The sequence below is a fragment of the Canis aureus genome, chromosome 4 (genome assembly GCF_053574225.1).
Source record: "Canis aureus isolate CA01 chromosome 4, VMU_Caureus_v.1.0, whole genome shotgun sequence".
NCBI classification, from domain to species: Eukaryota; Metazoa; Chordata; class Mammalia; order Carnivora; family Canidae; genus Canis; species Canis aureus.
Window position 1 is genome coordinate 42,254,417 of NC_135614.1, and position 20,931 is coordinate 42,275,347.

General features: G+C 42.3%; 1 protein-coding gene and 1 pseudogene across 1 annotated transcript; both read right to left on the reverse strand.

The window, feature by feature from the left end:
* Positions 1-3,240: 3,240 nt before the first annotated feature.
* On the reverse strand, positions 3,241-9,737 carry SMIM23 (small integral membrane protein 23). The gene is made up of 4 exons (XM_077894309.1): positions 9,550-9,737; positions 4,261-4,312; positions 3,997-4,064; positions 3,241-3,745 (listed from the first exon to the last, which is right to left on the reverse strand). The coding sequence occupies exons 1-4, from the start codon at positions 9,637-9,639 to the stop codon at positions 3,533-3,535; spliced, it is 423 nt and encodes a 140-aa protein (XP_077750435.1). The 5' UTR covers positions 9,640-9,737; the 3' UTR covers positions 3,241-3,532.
* A 1,528-nt stretch (positions 9,738-11,265) lies between these two features.
* On the reverse strand, positions 11,266-19,575 carry LOC144311724 (eukaryotic translation initiation factor 4E type 2 pseudogene; annotated as a pseudogene).
* Between the last annotated feature and the right edge of the window lie 1,356 nt (positions 19,576-20,931).

Genomic DNA, 20,931 nt, shown 5'->3' on the forward strand with positions numbered 1-20,931 from the left:
GATATGAAAGTGGACCCCTTAAAAGATCTACTGGGCAATATTTTGCCTAATTCTTTCAAATTATAAGACTTCAAAGTCATTAAAGGTAGTCACATACTTCTTATTATGTATGTATGTATGTATTTGAGAGAGAGAGAGAGAGAGAACAGTGGGAGGGGCAAAGGGAGAGGGAGAGAGAGGATCTGGAACAGCCTCTGTGCTGAGCATGGAGCCTGATTCCAGGCTCAATCCCAAGACCCTGAGATTGTGACTGAGCCAAAATTGAGAGTTGGACATTTAACCACCTGAGCCACCAGGGCCCCCCATAATCTTCCTTTTAAGTGCGTCATTTGTCTTTTTTATACCCAGAAACTGGAGAATGAATGAAATATTCCCAGATTAGGATGACCCACTCAATTATGTTGACTCTGATGATTCTTGTGGTCAAGCCCCTCCCACCTCATTCTCAGCAATTACATACAGCCTATGAATGTTTGTCTCACACAGTTCTGCTTCCTTGATATTGACTCTTGGGACTACACGGTACAAGGGTTGCCATCACTCTTTCACACTTCTGACCTCCTTGGGAAGTGTGAGGTCATTATACATGGTCCAGAGCCGCCCATCAGGAAGGGCCCAGGCTGTTTCTCATGTGAGGTCACTCCATTCTGGAGTACTCGATCCTTCCCTCTCTGTCCTATCATAGCTGGTTGGAGCAGGGGTGAGGGGTGGTCACCAAGGTCATCCAGTCCAGAGGCCGATCCAGAGTCTGGCTCAGGAAAGGAAGCTCCATCTGATGAGATGAGTCAATCATATCCCACCCACTCTCCTGGAGTTTGCTCTGGGAAATGTAGACAGAATTATATAGTAACTGGAACTTTGGGAAGTCATGAGAAAGGGAGAGGACTTGTGGGACCAGGAGCAAATCAGAGTTAGGAGGACTCGCAGGCAGAAGTATTGAGCTGAAGAAGGGATAGATAGAGCGGTGGGCAAGGAGCCTTTGGAAGCAGGAAGAGACAGGGAAGACTCACAAAGAGAAGCAGAAAACCAGAGAGTCACCGTTCAAGGTAAAGGTGGAAAGCTAGAGGTAAGCTCCCAGATTCTTGTGGCAGGGGCTCCTGTAGCACCTCGGGAGATACCTTGGGTTCTCAAAGACCTTTCTCTTCTAGTCTCTGGGTTCCCAGGTTATGGTATATTCTTAATTTCATGAGATTCTGGCTCCTGTGTTGTGCCACGATAAATCCTCATTGCCGGAGCTGCCCTGGGTAGCGGGCTTGCTGTTCTTGTGGGCTCACAAGTGAACATACCAAAAGTGACCACTATCAGTGGGCTGCAACCTCACAACAGCATGGGCTGTTTCTATCAGGCCCTGTTTATGGGTGCGTGGGGGTAATGCCTGGGAGCTTTCAGGGTGTGACTCCTCTGTTCAAAGGCTCTGCTAATATCCACGGAGGTAGTTTCAATCCACAAGAATCTAGGCTCCATTTTCTTTTATTTATGTATCCCACAATTTTATATACATATCTATTTTATAGAAATATTTACAACTGTATCATATATAAAAAGAAAAAATATACATATATATAATATGTAAATATAAATATTCACACACACATATATATTATGGGTACAATACAATTGCAACTTAAATGAGGGTTAGAGTCTGAAGTGTATGTTAGGCTAAACCTGTGTACAGTCAAAATTCTGCCTGGGAACCCTGTACATGTACATGATTTTGGATATGTTACTACAGCCTTTATAGTAACAGTAAAAATAAATGCAAAGATATATCATTATCAGACCTTCCTGCAGAATACTTGCTAAAATAGCTGCAAACAAGAAAAACAGATTCTGGTCCCTACCCCCTGACACATATTCAAAGTGGCAAAACTGTGACCATAACTTGCAAAGACTTTTTCCTTCCCAAGTGGCAATTGAATAATTCCTCCCGGCAAGCAGAATTGCCATGCCATTCCCCCTGTAAGGCAGATATTCTATGAGACAATTTGAATTGGAACCCTCATGACTTTCCAAAGATTTGAGGTAGTTCTATGGCATGAATATAATAATTCCACTAAAATAGAAAACAAAAAATCTTAGAAAGGGGCAAATAGTCCAAGAGTGAGGCTGATATAATTCCCACAATGGACAATAAATAAATGCTGAACTTCCTGGAAGTTAAAGGAAAAAGGGAAAATCCTAGATAAAAATTATCATCATTTAATCAAAATAAGTTAATCAAGAGAGGGTTTTCTCTTGGCACTGCTTAAAAAAATTAAATCATTCATAATTTCATCATAGCGGTATTCTTATTTTGCTTGTATATTCTGTATTCCAGTCCTGCTATGCAAGCAAAATAATAGGTAATTTTATTTTAGAAATATTTGAATAGGCAAAACATTCATATAGTCTGAAAACAAAAAAGGGTGAAAAGTTTTCCCTTTCATTCTGTTCATATATTTGCTCACTTTCAACTCCCCCAACCTGCCCCTCCCCCATTTTGATCCTTCTAGAGTTTTCTTGCACATTCCATAACATCATCATCATCAACAACAACAAAATATAAATTCTTATCCCCATGCTCTTCTTATGCCTTAATTTCTCTCATTTAACAACCTCTCCTGTAGACTCTCCTCTATCAGAAGGAAAGCATCCTCATTCTCTTTAACAGCTGCAGGTATCCACTATTTGGCTGTGCCTCTACTATCTTAACCTGGGCCCTACTGATATCATTTGGATTGTTTCTTTTGTTTTGCTATTATAAATGAAGCTAAGAGAGTAACATTGTATACATGTAATTTCACACGTGTGTATATATATAAGTATATATTTCATATATATGATAAATTATATGTAAATATATTATATATACTATATAAAATTATATATAATTAGATTATATACATGTCACATATATGATAAATATATATGTATGTATATATTGATATATACATAAACATATATATGTGTGTGTGTGTGTGTGTGTGTATATATATATATATATATATATATATATATATATATATATATTAGATAAATCCCTGAAGCAGATTTCTGGATCGAATGGTAAATGCATTTGTGAATTTGATAGCTATCACCAAATTGCCCTCTACTGGGGTTTTGGCAATTTATGGTGCTAGCAGCAGTGTCTGAAGGTTGAGTGGCTACATACCATCTATATACCCCAGAACCCCAGAACCAGTGTCCTCTTGCTAAGTTTCAGAGAGGGAAGAAAAAGAATGTAAAAAAGGAAGAAGTGTTTATCAGCCCTATCTCAGGGAGGTGGGTGAGGGTCCTGAGCCCGGGACTGGCTTGATACCAGTGCACCAGAGTTTTGGTATGCTGGAGGATTTCCCAGCAGAGCCCTGGGGTCCTCCTGACAGTGCTTGTGAACCAGCAGTGGTGCCATCAAAGTTCTTAGTGTCCCAACTATTTTATTTTCTTGCTTTGAAATTCAAGTGTCACAGCTCAGCCTTTAGTAGAGGAGCCGCCAGCAACCCTTTTCCCCTCTGGCTTCCACTTGGCGTCCTCCCCAGGTTCCAGCCCTGGGCCCTCACAGGTGACTTTTGAAGGTGGAGCAGAGATCCTCTGCATGCCCATCTCCCAGAAGAGCATCTAACCACTCCTCCAGGTCCTGTACCAGCTGCTCCAGTTCTTGCACCTCTTTCTCTAGCTTCTCCAAGAAAACATGCAAATTTTCCTTCAACCAGGTCCTGATGACCTTTATTGGCTCTTCTGCAGGTTCATTGGTCTGGTATTCAAATCCCTGAAAGGCAGACATCAAAGTTGCATCTTGAGCTTTTTCACATAGAATCCCCTGTCACTGGTTTCAAAAAGTTTTCTGAGTGTTTGAACATGTTATTCCTTCTGTCTGGAGTGCTCATCCCCACCTTCTCCACCTGGCCAGCTCCTACATGTCCTTCAAGGTCCAGCTCGCCCATGACACCCCTGGGAAGCCTTCCCAGATCTCCTCAGCTAAATTTGACATCCCCTCAGTACCTTTTTTGAATATGTTACCTGGGAAGCCACAGGATTCTGGGGATAGTTACATTCTCTGATCCTTTCTGACACCTCCCAACTTCTTCCTGAAACAGGCACAAACATCACCTCTTAAAAGGACAAATGAGCAGTAGTTGAAATAAACATGGCTGGTCATCCCAGTGGGGAGGGGGAGGAGAAGGTGAACCTTGGCATTCTGGTTGGCATGCAGCCATCTCCAGAATACCCCTCCTGACTCTGTGTGGACTCGGCTCCTCCTTTCTCAGATTCCAGAATGCTCACCTGATATTCCTGTGCCCACGTACAGCACCAAGATCAGCAACACCAACAGCGTCTGGTGGCAAGAAAAGGAGGAAGGAGGTGACTCACTGGGGAGCAGGCAGGCAGGCAGGCATGCCTGCTGCCCTCACAGAAGGCTAGGCATAGCAATGCTGTAAGATGATTTTTAGAGCTTAACTTTTTCCTAGTTATCTATGTCATGCACACTTACTATAAAACCCCCGAACATTGCAGAAGTAAGTAACATGGCAGCCTGGTGACATTCCACTGGGGTTTTCCCTCCCTTCTTTCTGCTGAGAAGACCCACCTCTGTTCTCATTCCTTGCCTTACTTTTACATTTTTGCTCTAAATGATCTTTAAAAGGAATCAACGTTATTGTGGTATCATTCACAGACAGTAAAATGCACACATTTTAAATGTACAGTTTGTTGAGTTTTGGCATGTCTACACCTGTGGACTACCACCCCAGTTAAGAGAAAGAACATTTCCATCATCCCAGAAAGTTCCCTTATGCCCTTTTACAGTCCATTCCTTCCTTTACCCTCACCTGCCAGGCAGATCCACTAATCTGCTCTGTAACTATGGAGTAGTTTTGCCTGACCTATGACTTGGAACTTTGTAGTCTTTTGTGCCTAGCTACTTTAGCTACTTTTGCTCAACATCATGCTTCTGAGATGTCTCCATGTTTTTATGTTCAGTGTTACCGATGAGTAATATATTGTATGAATATGGTACAATTTACCTCTTCACCTGTTCATGGACTTTGGGCTGTTTCTTATTTCTGACTATCATGAATAAAACTGCTATCAACACCTGGATACAACTCTTTGTGTGGACATCTGTTCTCATTCTACTTGGGTTGGTACCCAGAAATGCAAATACTGGGTCCTATGGCAGGTGCATGTTTAATCTGATAAGAAACCACAAAGCTGTTTTCCAGGGTTTTGTACTAATTTATGTTTCTGCCAGCAACATGAGACAGTTAGTTGCTCCATGTCCGTGTTGGCAGTCTTCCTTTTAGGCATTCTATTGGTTGTGTAGTGGTACGTCAATCTAGTTTTTATATGCCCTTCCCAAATGATTAATGATGTTGTTTTAGTCTGTTTGCATTGCTTATAACAAAGTACCACAGACCGGGTGGCTTATAAACAACTGAAATTTATTTCTTATAGTTCTGGGGGCTGGAAGTTTGGAATCAGGAGGCCAGCATGAAGGTTCTGTTGAGGGTGCTCTTCTGGGTTCCATCCATTTCCATTCTATCTTTATGTGTTGGAGAGCAGAGAGAGCTCTTTGGAGTTTTTTTTTTTTTTTTTTTTTTTTAATCAGAGCACTACTCCAATTCACGAAGGTTCTACTCTCATGACCTAATCATCTCCTAAAGGCCCCTGACTCCTAATACCATCACTTTGGGAGTTAGGATTTCAATATATGAATTTAGGGGGGACATAAGTATCCAGTCTATAGCAGACGTGGAGCATCTTTTCATGTGCTTCTTCATCAGAATTCACATAGCTTTCTTTGTGGGCATGTCTGTTAAAAACTCTATTCATTTTTTTATTGGGCAATTTGTCTTATTAAGTTATAGTAGTTCTTTGTATATTTTGGATATATATTCTTCGTCAGGTGTTTGTATTATGACTATTTTCTCCAAGTCTGTGGCTTGCTTCTTCATTTTCTTACCAAGGTGTTTGAAAGTTAAAGGTTTCAATTTGTATGAGGTTCAAATAATCAAATATATTCCCTTTATGGTTATGCCTTTTGTGTGCAATCTAAAAAATTTTGTCTAACTCAAGGTTGTGAAGATTTTTCTCCTCTGTTTTCTTTTTTGCATTTTATTGTTTTAATTTGCCACTTAGGTATATGGTCCATTTTGCATGAATTTTTGTATATGATGTAAAGGAGGGATCAATATTCTTTTCTTCATCAGGATGTCCAGTTCTAGAATTGTTTAAAAATCGGTAAAAAACATGCCTACCATATTTATGTAGGTCTGCTTCTGGATTCTATTCTGTTTCATTGATCTATATAGCAACCTTTATGCCAATGCTTAATCTGTCTTAACTCTCTGGAGCTGCTATAATAGAATACTACAGATTGGGTAGCTTAAGCAACTGAGAGAAATTAATTTTCTTACAGTTCTGGAGGCTGGAAGTCAAGATCAAGGCATGAGGCAGGGTTGGTTTCTGGTGAAACCTCTCTTCTTGGCTTGTAGATGGCTGCCCTGTGTCCTCACACAGCCTTTTTTTTCTGTGCATCCCTGGTATCTCTCTTCTTATAAGGACATCAGTACAATTGGAGTGGAGCCCCCCCCCCTTTTTTAGCCCCACCCTTTATGCTTTCATTTAACCTTAATTATCTCCAAATACAGTCACATTGAGGATTGGGGCTTCCACATATTAATTTTGGAGGACACAGTTCAATCCCTAACAGCCCCACTGTCACTATGCAGTTCCATTCCTTTATCTATTTCTCTTGGTCAATGCCACATTATCTAGATGACCATATAGCTTTATCCTAAGACTTGAAATAAGATAGTGTGAGTTTTAAAATTTTATTTCAAATTTTTTCTGACTACCCTAGATCCTTTGCATTTTCTCTCTCTCTCTCTCTCACACACACACACATACACACACACATTTATCAACCTATCAATCTTTTCAGTTTCTAAAAAACCTGCTGGGATTTTGACTAGTACTACATTGAAACTATGGTTCAATTTGGTGAGAAAGAATGTCTCTAAAGTACCATACCTTGTAATCCATAATCAAGGTGGATCTCTCCATTACATTGTCTATGATTATTCTTAGTAATGTTTCATAGTTTTCAAGTGTAGGGGCCTTGCTCATCTTCTTGAAATATTTTATGGGTTTTGATGCTATTACAACTAGTATTGATTTTAAATGTTCATTTTCCAATTGTTTCTAGTCTATAGAACCACAATTGATTTTGTATCTTATGATTTAATTCTTCCTTTTCTTTCTGGTAGAGTTTAGGATTTTGTATATTGAAAATCATACTGTCTGGGAAGAAGTTTTACCTCATCCTTTCTAATCTTTATTTTTCAGAAGTCTAACTTTTTTCTTGCCTTGTATATTGACTAGTAAAATACCAAATAGAAGTGGTAAAAACAAACATGGTCATATTGCACTGTATCTTAGTGGGATGAGGTGTGAGTGCTCACCATGAAGTGGAGGTGGTTTTAGCTTTTTTCTTGTCCTTTCTCAGCTTGAAGACATTTCCTTCTATTCCTACTGTTCTAAGAATTTTACCAAGAATGAGTGCTGAATTAGTGAAATGCACTTCCTGTATCCACTGAGAGACTATCTGAGTGCCAACCTTTTTTGTCTGATCATGGGAGAGATTGCATGGATTGACTTTTGAATACCTAACCAACCTGAGTTTCTTCAGGAAGTTGTTTGTTCATGATGCATTCACCTTTTTCTCTATTGCTGGATTTGATTTGCTACTTTGTGGAGATTTTTTTCATCTATATTCATGGGGAGGTCAGATTTTTTTTTTCTATATGTTTGTGGAGTTTTAGAGTCAATGTCATGCTGCACCTTTAAAATGGGTCAGGGAGCATTTCCTCTGCCTCTATTTTATGAAGGAATATGTGTGAAATCGATATTATTTCTTTCTATGTCACATGATTGATAGAATTCATTGGTGAAGTTTTTCGGGCTTGTAGTCATTTGGACTTTCTATTTCCTCTTGAGTTACTTTTGTACATTGTGTTGAGGAACTTTTGTAAAAAGTTTCTTCCTTTTACCTAAGTTAGCAAATGCATTTGTATCCAGTCATTCCTCATATTACCTTCAGATCCTTTTGATGTCGGTCTATAGGTGGTATTGTGATAGTTCTTTTTTATTCTCAATATTGGTAATCTGGGTTTTCTCTTTTTAAAAAAATTAGACTATGAAAAATTTACCAATTTTATGAATCTTTTCAAAGAGACAGTTTATTAATTTTGTTTTATTATTTTCATTTTATATTTCATTAATTTCTGATTTTATCTTTGTTGTTTCTTCTTTCTATCATTAAGTTTAATTCTTTATTTCCTTCTTAATGTGGAGACTTTGGCCACTGCTTTTTTTTTTTTTTTTTTAGATTTTTAAAATTCATTTATTTGAGAGACAGAAAGAGAGAGAGAGAGAGAGAGAGAGAACACAAGCAGAGGGAAGGAGCAGAGGGAGAGGGAGAAGCAAGCTTCTGACTGAGCAGGGAGCCTGATGGGGGACTTGATCCCTGGACCCTGAGATCATGACCTGAGCTAAAGGTAGATGCTTAATCAACTGAACTACTCAGGTGCCCCTGAAAAAGAATTTTCTTTTTTTCCAAGTATATTTATGTATATATATGTGTGCATGTAGATATATGCGTGCATGTAGATATATGCACAGACATGTATGTGTGTGCATGTTTGTGTATGTGTGCTCTCAAATGGATGCCTGAGTGCTAAGGAGTTTCTCTGCTCTAGCTGGGCCAGAATTCCAACAACCTTCAGCCCTACTGGATTTCCAGGATCTCTGCTCTGCTGTCAACCACATAGCAATCACCCTGATCAGGGCGGCTAATCTGGTCCCTTGCACGCACACCCCGCCCTCAGCCAAGGAGTCATGGGGAACCCCTGGGTGTACAGCTCTCTTTCTCCTCTCCATTGCCTTGTCCTACAGAGTTCAGCTGCTTTAGCTGCCTCCATTCTGCAGCTCAGCAAGACTGCTGTCCCGTGCTTGGACTCACTGTAGCAGCCCCTGGGAAAGAGCTGAGGCTATCAGGAGTCTTCCTTTCTTCCAGGATCACACTCTTGTGCTGCCTGGTGGCCTTCACCTGAAAGTAGCTGCCTCATACATGTCATCAATGTTGTGGTTGCTTACAATGGGACAAAATTCTGCATGAGGTTTGAATTTTAGCCTTAAGAATAAATACTCCAGGAACTCTACAATTCAGATGTAGCCTATTTATTTCAGCATGTTCATTCATTCATTGATTTATTCAGCCACTATTATGCACCAAACACCATTGTAGGCATTAGGGATGTAGTAGGAAACTAAACAAACAATCCAGCCCTCGTGGGGCATACCTTCTGCTGACGGTGCTGGGAATTAAATAAGAGAGTCAGTCGGTAATGGCCTTGGGGAAGAAGCACTTAAGCATGCATGCTGTGTTCCAACAGATCGGGCTCCAGGGAGGGTCAGGCTGAAGGCCTCTTCTGACTCTGAGGGCCTTACAGTCTGTCTGCAGTGTCAAAGGGAGCCCAGATGGGAGGCAGCATACATCCAGTCTCGCCTCACCTGTTTCTTGTCCTCACAGCGACTGCCCCTTCTCCTTTCAAACAGCTCGGCTGCCACTCGCCCCCTACTGCCCACCTGTTGGGTCACCATGGCCTCAGGTCAGGCTGCCTGGGTGGATCAATGTGCCCCCGCCACACACCTGACAGACAGATGAGTAACCTCCTCCTTCCTGGCCTCTGGTCACCAGGCATCCCTCAAACACTGAGTTCTGATGTCATAGAAGGTAGGAGATAACAAGGTCCCCACCTTGTCACCACCCTGCTTTTTATTCCAGTCCTTCACAATTTTTTTTCATATACATGTAAAAACCAAAGACCAGAAAAAAAAAGTGCATTAAAATGCTATATTTCAGGATGATGATTTTTCTGATCTTTACTCTCCTATATCTTTAAATACATTCTCCCATCAACGGGATGCCATTTTAATAAAATGTGAGTTTTAGAATACAAAACAATAAAATTTTTAATTGAAATTTTTACTAAGATAGTTGTAAATACACATGCAGTAGTAAGAAATAATACAAGAGATCCAATGTTTCTTACACCTAGTTTCCCCAAGTGGTAACATCTTGAATCCCCTGTAATACAATCTCACAACTAGGATTTGCCATTGATACAGTCTCAATCTTAATCAGACCTTCCAATTTTACTTTAACTTATTTGTGTATGTGTATTTAATTCTAAATATTTGTCAGGTGTGTAGGTTTCTGTATCCATTGCTACAGCCAAGATACTAAAGAATTCCCAAGCCAGAGGGTTTTTGTCTTGCCCTTGGATACCCACCGCCCACCCTCTGTCCCCTTGCCCCTACTATTCCTAACTCCTGGCAACCATGAATCTTTTCTCCAGTTCTAAATTTTATCTTATCAAAAGTGCAAATAGTATGCAGACTTTGGATATTAGCTTTTTTTGTACTAAGCATAATTCTCTGGAGATTCATTTAGATTGTTGAGAATATCAGTAGTTTGTTGCTTTTTTATTGCTGCATTGTATTCCATGGCATGTATGTACACAGTTTGTTTAACCATTCACCCACTAAAGGGCATCTGGCTATTTCTGATTACTGGCTCTTATGAATAAAGCTGATATGGGTATTCTTGTATAGTTTTTGTGTGAACTTAAGTTTTCATTTCTCTGGGATGCCTAAGATGGAAATTGCCGAGTTTTATGGTAATGGCATAATAGTTTTGTTAAGAAACTGTCAAACTGTTTTCTTGAATGGGTGTACCATTGCAGATTCCCATTAGCAATGAATGAGCAATACAGTTTCTTCTCCTCCTTGCCAGATGTTTTCATTATTTTTTATTTTATTTTATTTTTTAAAAGATTTTATTTATTTATTCATGAGAGAGAGAGAGACTGAGAGAGAGAGAGAGAGAGAGAGAGAGAGAGAGAGAGAGGCAGAGACACAGGCAGAGGGAGAAGCAGGCTCCATGCAGGGAGCCCGATGTGGGACTGGATCCTTGGACTCCAGGATCACACCCTAGACTGAAGGCGGTATTAAACCACTGAGCCACCCGGGCTGCCTTATTTTTCATTTTAGATGTTTTGGTAGGTCTACAGTGATATCTCATTGTGGTTTTCATTTGCATTTTCCTGACAGTTAATAATGTTGAACTTTTCTCATGTACTTCTTGGCCATCTCTGTCTCCTCTTCAGTTAAATATCTGTTCATGTCTTCTACTCACTTTTTTATTTTTATTTATTTTTATTTTTATTTTTTTTAGTTTAGCACCATTTATTAAGTGATCTCAGCTGTTGTTGTAGCTGCTGTGTATCAGCCTGTTCTTAAAACATAAAATGCTCTTCCAATTCCTCTTGTCCAGGACGGAAGGATCTTCCAGGTAGCACGCCAACAGAACAAGAGACTCCGATGATGCCAGCTTCAATGATGGTGCCATCCAGAGAGGGAGAGGGTCATGGCACATTCAACTGCAGCTTCCAGAGGTTTTGAAAAAGGAGCCTTTTGGGGCCCTGCCTGCTTGGCATTTTGATGCTGTCGGTGTGGGTTTTGTACTCCATCATGGTGTTGGGAGGTAGGTTAAGCACTCGCCGAAGGGTATCCCGGATGCGGGCTGTGGTTGCTTGGTCACTGGCAGTCTTATTCCATATTGAAATAATGTCCTCCTGAAACTGGACAGAGACCACAGCCCCACAGATCTCCTCCCCAACCATGAACTGTTCCCCCAACATGGCCAGGATGAGATTCTCCCATCAACGGGATGCCAAGCCCTTCCGCAGTCGAATAATCCACTTGCCAACATTTTTATTTGCATCATCCTCCCACATGGGCTTAATTCCTTCTTTGAAGAGATGGAAGTCACTGTGGCCTGTCAGGTCCTCGGGACGTACCATGTGGCTGTAAAACCTCCAGAACTGCTCCACGGAGGCAAAGGTGCCGATCTGTTTGATATTCTGTTCATAGCTCTGTGAGCTGGTGGGACGGCCGAGGGTTCTTCTGGAGTAGCAGAAAGTATAGTGGTACTGCAGGGGATGCTCTGCTGGCCCAGGGACAACAGCCTTCCTCTTACTGCTGCCCTGACTTTTGTCTCGTTCCGTTTTTTCCTTCTCGCCATCTTTCTGTGCGCTGTTTTCTTCATTCTGATCATGGTCCCCACTGTCATCATCTTTCAATGCGTCGAACTTGTTGTTCGTCCTCTCACTGCTGCCGTCGCCACTGCCTCATGGAGTCTCTACTCACTTTTTAAAAAGATTTATTTGTTTATTAGAAAAAGAGAGAGAAAGAGAGAGAGAGAGAGAATGAGCATACACAGGGGGAGGAACGGAGGGAGAGAATATCCATCAAGATCATGACCTGAGCCAAAATCAAGAGTTGGATGCTTATGCAACTGAGCCACCTAGGCACCCCTTCTGCCCATTTTCTAACAGGATGGGGTTTTTTACATTTGAGTTTTGAGAGCTCTTTATGAGTTCTAGAGATACTAGTCCTTTTTGAATATATGGTTTGTAAATATTTTTTCCCAGTCTGTATTTTGTCTCTTCATCCTCTTCACATGGACTTTTGCAAAGACAAAGTTTTTAACTTTAATGAGGTTCAATTTATCAATTTTTCTTTTATGAACATGTTTTTTGTATCAAGTTTAAGAACTCTCCCTGGTCTTAGAAACAGAAGATTTTCTCCTATTTTAAAAGTGTTTATAGTTTTATGTCTTATAGCCCAGTCCATAATCTGTTTGGAGTTGATTTTTATAGAAGATCAAGGTTCTTTTTTTTTTTTCTGCCAAGGAAGTCTGATTGCTCTAGCACCATTTGTTGAAAAGTGCTACCCTTCCTCCTTTGAATTGCTTTTGTTCTTTTTAAAAAAAAGCAATTGCACGTATTTGTGTGGGTCTATTTCTGGGTTCTCTATTCTGTTTCATTGATCTATGTATCTAGCCCACTAGCAATATCACATTGTTTTGGTTACCGTGGCCATAGCAAGCCTTAAGATTGAGTAGAGTGATTTATACCACTTTGTTCTTCTTTATCAAGATTGTCTCAGCACTTCTAGGGCCTATGTTTTTCCATATAAACTTTGGAACAGGGCAGCCCAGGTGGCTCAGCGGTTTAGCGCCACCTTCAGTACAGGGCCTGATCCTGGAAACCCGGGATCAAGTCCCATGTTGGGCTTCCTGCATGGAGCCTGCTTCTCCCTCTGCCTGTATCTCTGCCTCTCAATGTCTCTCTCTCTCTCTCTGAGTCTCTCATGAATAAATAAATTAAAACAAATCTTAACAAAAAAACAAAACTTTGTAACAAGTTTGTCTACATCCACCAAAAAAAACAAAACAGAACAAAAAAAAACCTTCTGGCTGGGATTTTTTTTTTTTAAAGATTTCATTTATTTATTTGAGAGAGAGAGAGGGAGAGCACTAGCAGGAAAAGAGGCAGAGGGAGAAGGAGAAGCAGACTCCCCCGTGAGCAGGAAGCCCAATGCAAGGCTCAATCCCAGGACCCTGGGATCATGATTTGACCTGAAGGCAGATGCTTAACAGATTGAGCCACCCACGTGTCCTACTAGCTGGGATTTTGATAGCAATTTGCATTAAACTTATATATTACTTTAGGGAGAAGTAACATCTTTACTATGTTGTGTTTCCCAATCCATGAGCACAGTATGCCTCTTCATTTATTTAGGTTTTCTTTGATCAGCATTTTGTAATTTTCAGCATATAGATCCTATATATGTCTCATTAAATGTATACTTAAATATTATATGTTTTGAGGGTGCCTGGGGGCCCAGTTGGTTAAGTGGCCTACTCGGCTCAGGTCATGATCTCAGTGTTGTGAGATTGAGCCCCACACTGGGCTCCACAGTAGCATGGAGTCTGCTTCAGGTTCTCTCTCCCTCTATCCCTCCTGCTCATGCTCTCTCTCTCAAATAAATAAGTAAATAAATCTTTAAAAATAAATAATTATTTCATTTTTTGGATTTCTCTCACACTTTATTCATTTTAAAATCTTAAACCTTTTTACTCTCAGTTCTTTTTTTAAAAGTTTTTATTTAAATTCCAGCTAATAGGGATCCCTGGGTGGCGCAGCGGTTTGGCGCCTGCCTTTGGCCCGGGGCACGATCCTGGAGACCCGGGATCGAATCCCACGTCGGGCTCCCAGTGCATGGAGCCTGCTTCTCCCTCTGCCTGTGTCTCTGCCTCTCTCTCTCTCTCTGTGACTATCATAAATAAATAAAAGTTAAAAAAAATTAAAAAAAAATAAATTCCAGCTAATATATAGTGTAATATTAGTTTCAGGTATACAATATAGTGATTCAACACTTCCATACCAAGTCCCTATCTACCAAATTTAATGTGTTAAGAATCATTAATTTTCAACACTTTTATGAGCTAACTTTCCCAAAATCACATACACAGCTTCTGATTAGCACCTAGATAACTTTTATTTATCGAGCACCTACTATGTTAGTCATTTCACTAGCTTAGTTTATTACATCTTCTGTAGGCTATTACTCTGTAGATACTTGGGGATTAGGTCTGTTGTACTAGCCATTGTGTCTCTAATTCCCATTATGCAGCCTGCTATATACTAAATATTCAGTAAAAATATTTGTTGAATGGATGAATAATGAGCAACTTCAAACTGTGGGCTCTGAGAGGCCATGAATTGTGTCTGGTGAATACATTTTTGTATTCACAGTACTTAACTCAGTAAATATTTGTTGAATGAGTAAAGCAGGTGGTATGATTTTAATTTTACCAATGAAGAAGCTGAGCCCCAGGGAGGCTAAGGAGGATATTAGCACAGTGGCTGTTATGGACTGAGTATTGACTCTGTGCCAGACCTCATGTTAAGTGCTTTCCATGCATTATCTCATTTAATCCTCGTAACTGCCCTGCAAGGACAGTATTGACAGTTTCTATGTGGAGGAGGTTACTTTCCTTATTCAAGATCACACACCTTACCTGGGGGCTGAGTGCAGGTCTATTTAATTTTGAAGTCTTTTAGTTGACCACAAGGAGTTGTAATTTCAGCCAAAAGCAAAGAAATTTGCCTTTCTTGTTATCCTCTGTGGGTTTACTTTGGATAAGTAGATGTGAGATTCCCATTAAACTTTTTGAAATATCGAAAGTAGCTTTATTCTCTCCTCTCTGTCCAACTCTGTGACTACCTTAACTTAGTATTTAGGGATTTCATACAGCCTCCATTTCTTCTCCTTCCCCCTTCTCCTGCATGCTCTTCTTCTTATCATCCACAGCTAAGACATTTCAAGAAATGACTGAGTACCAGGCACTGTGCTTCACATATGTTGGCTCACTGTATTATCATTACAACTCTAGGTAGTAAATACTATCATTATCCCTGAGCCTTACAGGGATTAAGTTACTGTCACAGAGTTACACAGCTAGTGAGAGCCAGGGCTGAGATCTGAACCCTATGGATCTGATTCAAGCCCCCAGGATCTTGATTGCCATGAGATATTGCCTCTTCCTTAGGGAGACTCAAGATCAGAAAAAGAAGGAGACTTGCCCAAGCCAGTTGGAGCTAAACGATCAGATGGCAAGTCTCTTGCTCCTGCCCAGAGTCTCTTTAAAAGGTAATTTGCAGGATGCCTGGGTGGCTCAGTGGTTGAGTGTCTGCCTTTGGCTCAGGGTGTGATCCCAGAGTCCTGGGATTGAGTCCCACATCGGGCTTCCTGCAGGGAGCCTGCTTCTCCCTCTGCCTATGTCTCTGCCTCTCTCTGTGTGTCTCGCATGAATAAATAAATCTTAAAAAAAAATAAATGGTCGTTTACATCATCTCTGTGGTCTTGCATGTGCCACAGCAGCCATTGGTTTCTTGGGTTTTACCTCGCAGAAACGTTTCAGATGTCAAATGCACATACTCCAAGACTGGGCATTAAACTAATTACGACACATGGAAAGTAATGAATTATAGTCATCGAGAGAGAAGGTGACCAGAAATATTTTCTGGGAAACCTAATGAATTCTTCCAGGAAACTACTCTAAAGAACAGTGATGAGTGGGATTATTTGGTAGGGCTATTTCCTGGGGATTCGGCCTCAGAACAGGGAAGAGGAGAAAGAACAGCCCTGCCTGGCCCTCAGAGTGTGTGCCCAGGAGCTGGTCTGGGTTGGGGGCTGGGAAGGGTCCATGCTGGGCCCTGTACCTCCCAGGCCACCCAAGTCTTCCATTGCCCCGTAAAGGAAGAAGGTGAGGATGAGAAAGGAAGAGGGGTGCTGTGGATGAAGAATTAGACTTCTTAAGTAAATGTGGAAATAGATGAGGAGGGAGGGATGAATGGAAAATGTGTGAATGATTGTGTTCCAGGCAAATAACTAATTGAAAGATCATATCCTGCCAGGGGAGAGATCTGCCCCATACCTAACAAGCATGGGCCAAACAGTGCTGTGTGCTTAACGTCTGGTCACTTAGACACATCTGGGTTCAAATCCTGATGTCACTGTAACATGTCGCTAGGGAAAATGACATCCTGTCTCTAAGTCTTAGCCATCCGAAAAAAGAAGCCAATGCTAATGTATGTCTTGTGGGGTTATTGGGAGGGCTAAGGGGGATGCAGTGATGGGACAGTGCCAGGTTCACAGTAGGAACCTTGTCTCCTGCTTCTCTCCTTTCCCATTTCCCCTCCTTTCTTCCTCACTTCTCCAAAGACTTATTGACTGGCTGCTCCTGCAGCCAGTCAATACAAATGTCTCTACCAATAATTTAAGAATGCAAAGACTTTCTATGAAAAGTGTACTCAGAAAATGGATACAAATGGTGTAATAGGCAAGCCTGGATAGGATAGGAATGGGTGGGGACTGATGAAGGGGAGGATGAACGGAGTGGACAGAATGGTTTCATAAAGGGCAGGCAGTTTTGGGTAGCTGGAGGAGACAAGAGAGGCTATCTGGGGAGACTGAGTATCATGGGCAGAGACCTCCCTACCTGGGCCTTACACAGGAGCCCATCCTACTCTGGGTCTGGTGCCTATCTTTAGTCTGATGGAAGAAAGACTTGTATTTGTCATAAGACTTGCAAACTTAGATGCAGAGAGGTACTAAACAATGAATAGAATGAGGGGAATGGGCTGGTGTACAACAAAAAGGCCTGGTGGGGACTGGCAAATTATAACATTCATGTCTAGAAGGGCCAAGCAATCATTGCCATGAATCTGTGGGATCCGGTGTTGCAAGATCTGATTTTTTTAAGAGAAGTTAGAAATTCAGGGTTTTATGTGAAGTCTCCTGACTTATGTTGGCAACAAATTCTACTTTGGGAAAAAATACATGACTTGAGTGAAATGCAGGCCGCTGGTTTGTGAACTCTGATTTATTGTGTGACAGACCCTGTGCTTGGCCAAAATAGGGCTTGTCCCTGATCCTCACAACAGCCCTGCCACATGGGGTTTCTTACCCCTATGATGCCAAGCAACAGAGTCCCCAATGGTTAACTAAAATCAGCAAAGGAAATTTTGGAGGAATGTCCAAAGGGAGGTCCTGGAATTGATGAAAATCTGGGGAAAGGAAAAGCTGTTAGAACCACAGACCAGGACAGGTCACAGAAATAATCTGAGCCCCCCCACCCCCCAAAAAAAAAGAAAAAAAAAGGAAATAGTCTGAGCCCAGGACTGTGTATGGGGGCAAATGTAGGCTCTCAGCAGGTGGATCCCAATGCCATGAAAGAATTCTAAATTTTCTGGTGTCTTATCTATGGCTTCTGGAAGAAATTGCAACAAACAGAGTGGCTTAAAACAACAGAAATTCATTTTCTTACAGTTTTAGAGACCAGAGGTCCCAAGTCCATAAAACAGAGCTGAGCTCAGGGCATCAGCCTGGCCTCATTCCCTCCAGAGGCTCTCAGGGAGAATCTGTTCCTTGCCTCTTCCAGCTTCTGGTGGCGACCAGCACTCCTTGGCTTGTGGCCACACGTCACTCTGACCTCTGCCTCTGTGGTCAGGTCGTATTCTCCTTTTGTAATAGGAAATATGTGTGTGCTGTCTTCTTCTTATAAGGATACATAGATTACATTGGGGCCCACCCAGATAAGCCAGGGTAATCTCCTCATCTCAAAATCCAGAATTTAATGATGTCTGCTAAGTCCTTTTTTACAATAGAACATAACATTCCCAGGCCCCAGGGAAGTATGGATATCTTTGGGGGACTTTTTCCTACCATGGCAACTTTGGGACATTCCCTTGAGATTCAATGGTCTGAACAGAGGTGATCTCTAGGCTGGGTCCCTGGCTGCGAAGACATAAGGAGGAAGTCAGGATTTCTGTTTCTTTTGCCGTGGGAGGCAGGGCTGTGCCACCCCTCCAAGACTCACATAATGGCCAGTTCCTTCCAGCAAAGGAGGGATTTGGGATGTGGGTTGAGCTCTCAGCACCATGAGAACAGAGACCATACCCCTGTCATCCTCTGGGGCGTCCCCTGAACTTAGTATAAAACCTGGCACTTAGTAGGTGTTCAGTATCTGTTAATGGCTTGCTGCCTCTACTGCCTGTGTTTTCACCCTGCTTATGCAACAAGTGGCACCTGGGATGCCAGATGAGTGAGGGGGTAAATATATACATTAATATGCAGCCTTGGCATGTGCCTGTCTGCCAGGGACGAGGGCCACACCAAAAATACCCTTTTGCATGCCCCATTAACCAGAGGGCTAAAAGGACTGTGAACCATGGACCAAAAAAAAAAAAAAAAAAAAAAAAAAAAGCAGGATTAATTTATGAGGCGTTCTGCTGCCTGGATGGCTCATTGCATACCCGTTTTGGCAACATTGCTCTGTAATGTGCTTCTAGACTTACTGTACTTCGACATCCAGGGGCTCTTTTGTAATATGCCAAATATTCCGCCGTTATTGTTCTAGGCACCTCCCGTTGGTCATTGGGCTAATTTATTTCAGTCGGAATTTCAGGACCAGACACAACTCTTATTACTCACTGCTTCGAAGAGGGAATAAAAGAGCAATTGATATTTGGAAAAATGAAAAATATGTCCAGAATACTTTGGGCCCTGAGGCCAAGAAGAAGAAAAAAAAAACGGGGGGAAAGCTGGAGGGAAAAATAAGGCGGGCTCACCTCGTAATGCACTCTGTCGTGGCTTGTCTCGGAGACATGGAGTCTAGAATGTCTGCAGACAAATGAATCAACGGCAGGACTATGAATTCCTCAGACACCTGGGTCCTTCTGCACATGACTTCAGCCTCACCTGCAGGAGCAGGGTTGGAAAAGATGCAGCGCGGAGCGCTCACCTCAATTAGTTGAGTGTGTTAAATAAGGCCTTAGGTTGTAGGGTGAGGGAGAATGGCCGGGTGGGGCTCTTGAATTCCTAAGGCCACTTGCTCCCGAATCCAATACTCTTCATGGAAAATTAGCCTCGGAAGAGAATTCTGAGACCCGACAGCCCAGCCACTTGATTTCAGGAGCAGTGGGGTGCTAAAGCATGAGAAGGGCAGCTGGAGAGATGATAAAGCGGCATCCCTGACCTCCTGTCAGTGGCCTTGCTGGGGCCGAAGGGGCCAATGTCTCCTTGGCCACAGGAGATGCTGGTGCATGTTAGTGTGAAATCCATGGCTTCACTGTTGCCAGAAGTCCTGGTTGAATGCTGGGTTTCTGGCAGACAGAGGGGCTTCTGTGGATATAGGGAAGAGGAGTATCGGGTTGGCTCAGTGCTGTCCAGCAAAAGCTGCCCAACAAAAGCTGCATAGACAGGTGACGTGTGTGAACATGAAGGGGTGTCTATACTCGCTTTGGGCTTTCTTTAAAGAAACTGTGATGCAGTAGTGGTTAGGGTCTGAGGGTGTAGAACCACGCAGTCCAGAGGACAAATCATACCCTCATCATTCATTCCCTGCTAGACCCCAGACTGCACCCTCTACCTACCAAGCCTCAGTCTCCCCATCTATAGGGTGAGCATAAAGATACCTGTTGCTCACAGGATGGTTGTAAGGGGAAAAAGTTAATGCATGTAGAACTCTCGGCCTGAGTGATACTAACCGCTCCTTTTTATTGCACACTTAATCTCAGGGGTCGGAGTGAGCGCTTTTCTTTTCTTTTCTCCTGGAACCCTTATAGAAAGTCTGTGGGGCAGAAGCCAACACTGTCTCTGTCTGACAGATGGGAAAAGTCAGGCTAAGGGAGATTCAGGGCTTCACCCAACATCACGCAAATAGGCTATGAACTAAGGCCTGTCTCCAGAGCCTGAGCTCTCGACATCCACTGTCTTACATGAAGATTAGGTCCTAAAGAGAGGCACAGTGCAGCAAAAACCATATGTAGTCAGGTAAGAAGAGTCAGAGCCCCCTGAAAAGTGCCACGCAGGCTCAGTTCCTGCGGTGATGGGAAACACCACTGTGTCTCCATCTGAGCACAAGTCAAAGTTGTTGCAGAAACATACTGACTGAAAGGTCCTTTTAAACAGTACAGTTATCGTCTGAGGGGCAGGATGCCCACTCTGGGAGGGATATGTGTCAGCGGAGCCCAAGAGAAGGGGGGTATGCTCAGTCCCTGGTGCTGGGTCGGGAGGGCATGTTCTGGATGTTTCATTCCCTCTCTGATTGTGTGTGTTTGAATTCGAGTAAGGTGGATGGCTAAGGGCCCCAGGATGGGGAGACCCTGCAAGGTGTTACCAATGCATGGCATTCCTGGCATGTTGTGAGTGTTCTGTGTCTGCCAAATGAATGGGGCCAAGGGTGAGTGTCCAGGTTTGGCAAACAGCCCTCCGAGCCCCGCCTTGGGTTGAAATAGCTTCAAGATGAGACCAAAACATCTGTGTCTGGGACATTTGTCAGCAGTGTGCTGCCCATTTCGGATTGCCTGTGCTCCCAGATATGTCCTGTGTCCTTCCCCCGGGGGCTCCTGAGGAGGGCTAGGTCTGCGCTTGGGAGACCTGCACTAGACCTGTGGTTTGGGAGCCTCAGGCCAGGGT

What these genes read in the sequence shown, in the direction of transcription:
- SMIM23 (XM_077894309.1), bottom strand. Translation starts at nt 9,639, where the DNA reads ATGGTGACCCAACAGGTGGGCAGTAGGGGGCGAGTGGCAGCCGAGCTG. An exon ending in CGTGGGCACAGGAATATCAG is followed by an intron (nt 4,065 to 4,260) that starts GTGAGCATTCTG and finishes TGCCTGTTTCAG; the next exon opens with GAAGAAGTTGGGAGGTGTCA. An exon ending in AGAATCCTGTGGCTTCCCAG is followed by an intron (nt 3,746 to 3,996) that starts GTAACATATTCA and finishes TCTGCCTTTCAG; the next exon opens with GGATTTGAATACCAGACCAA.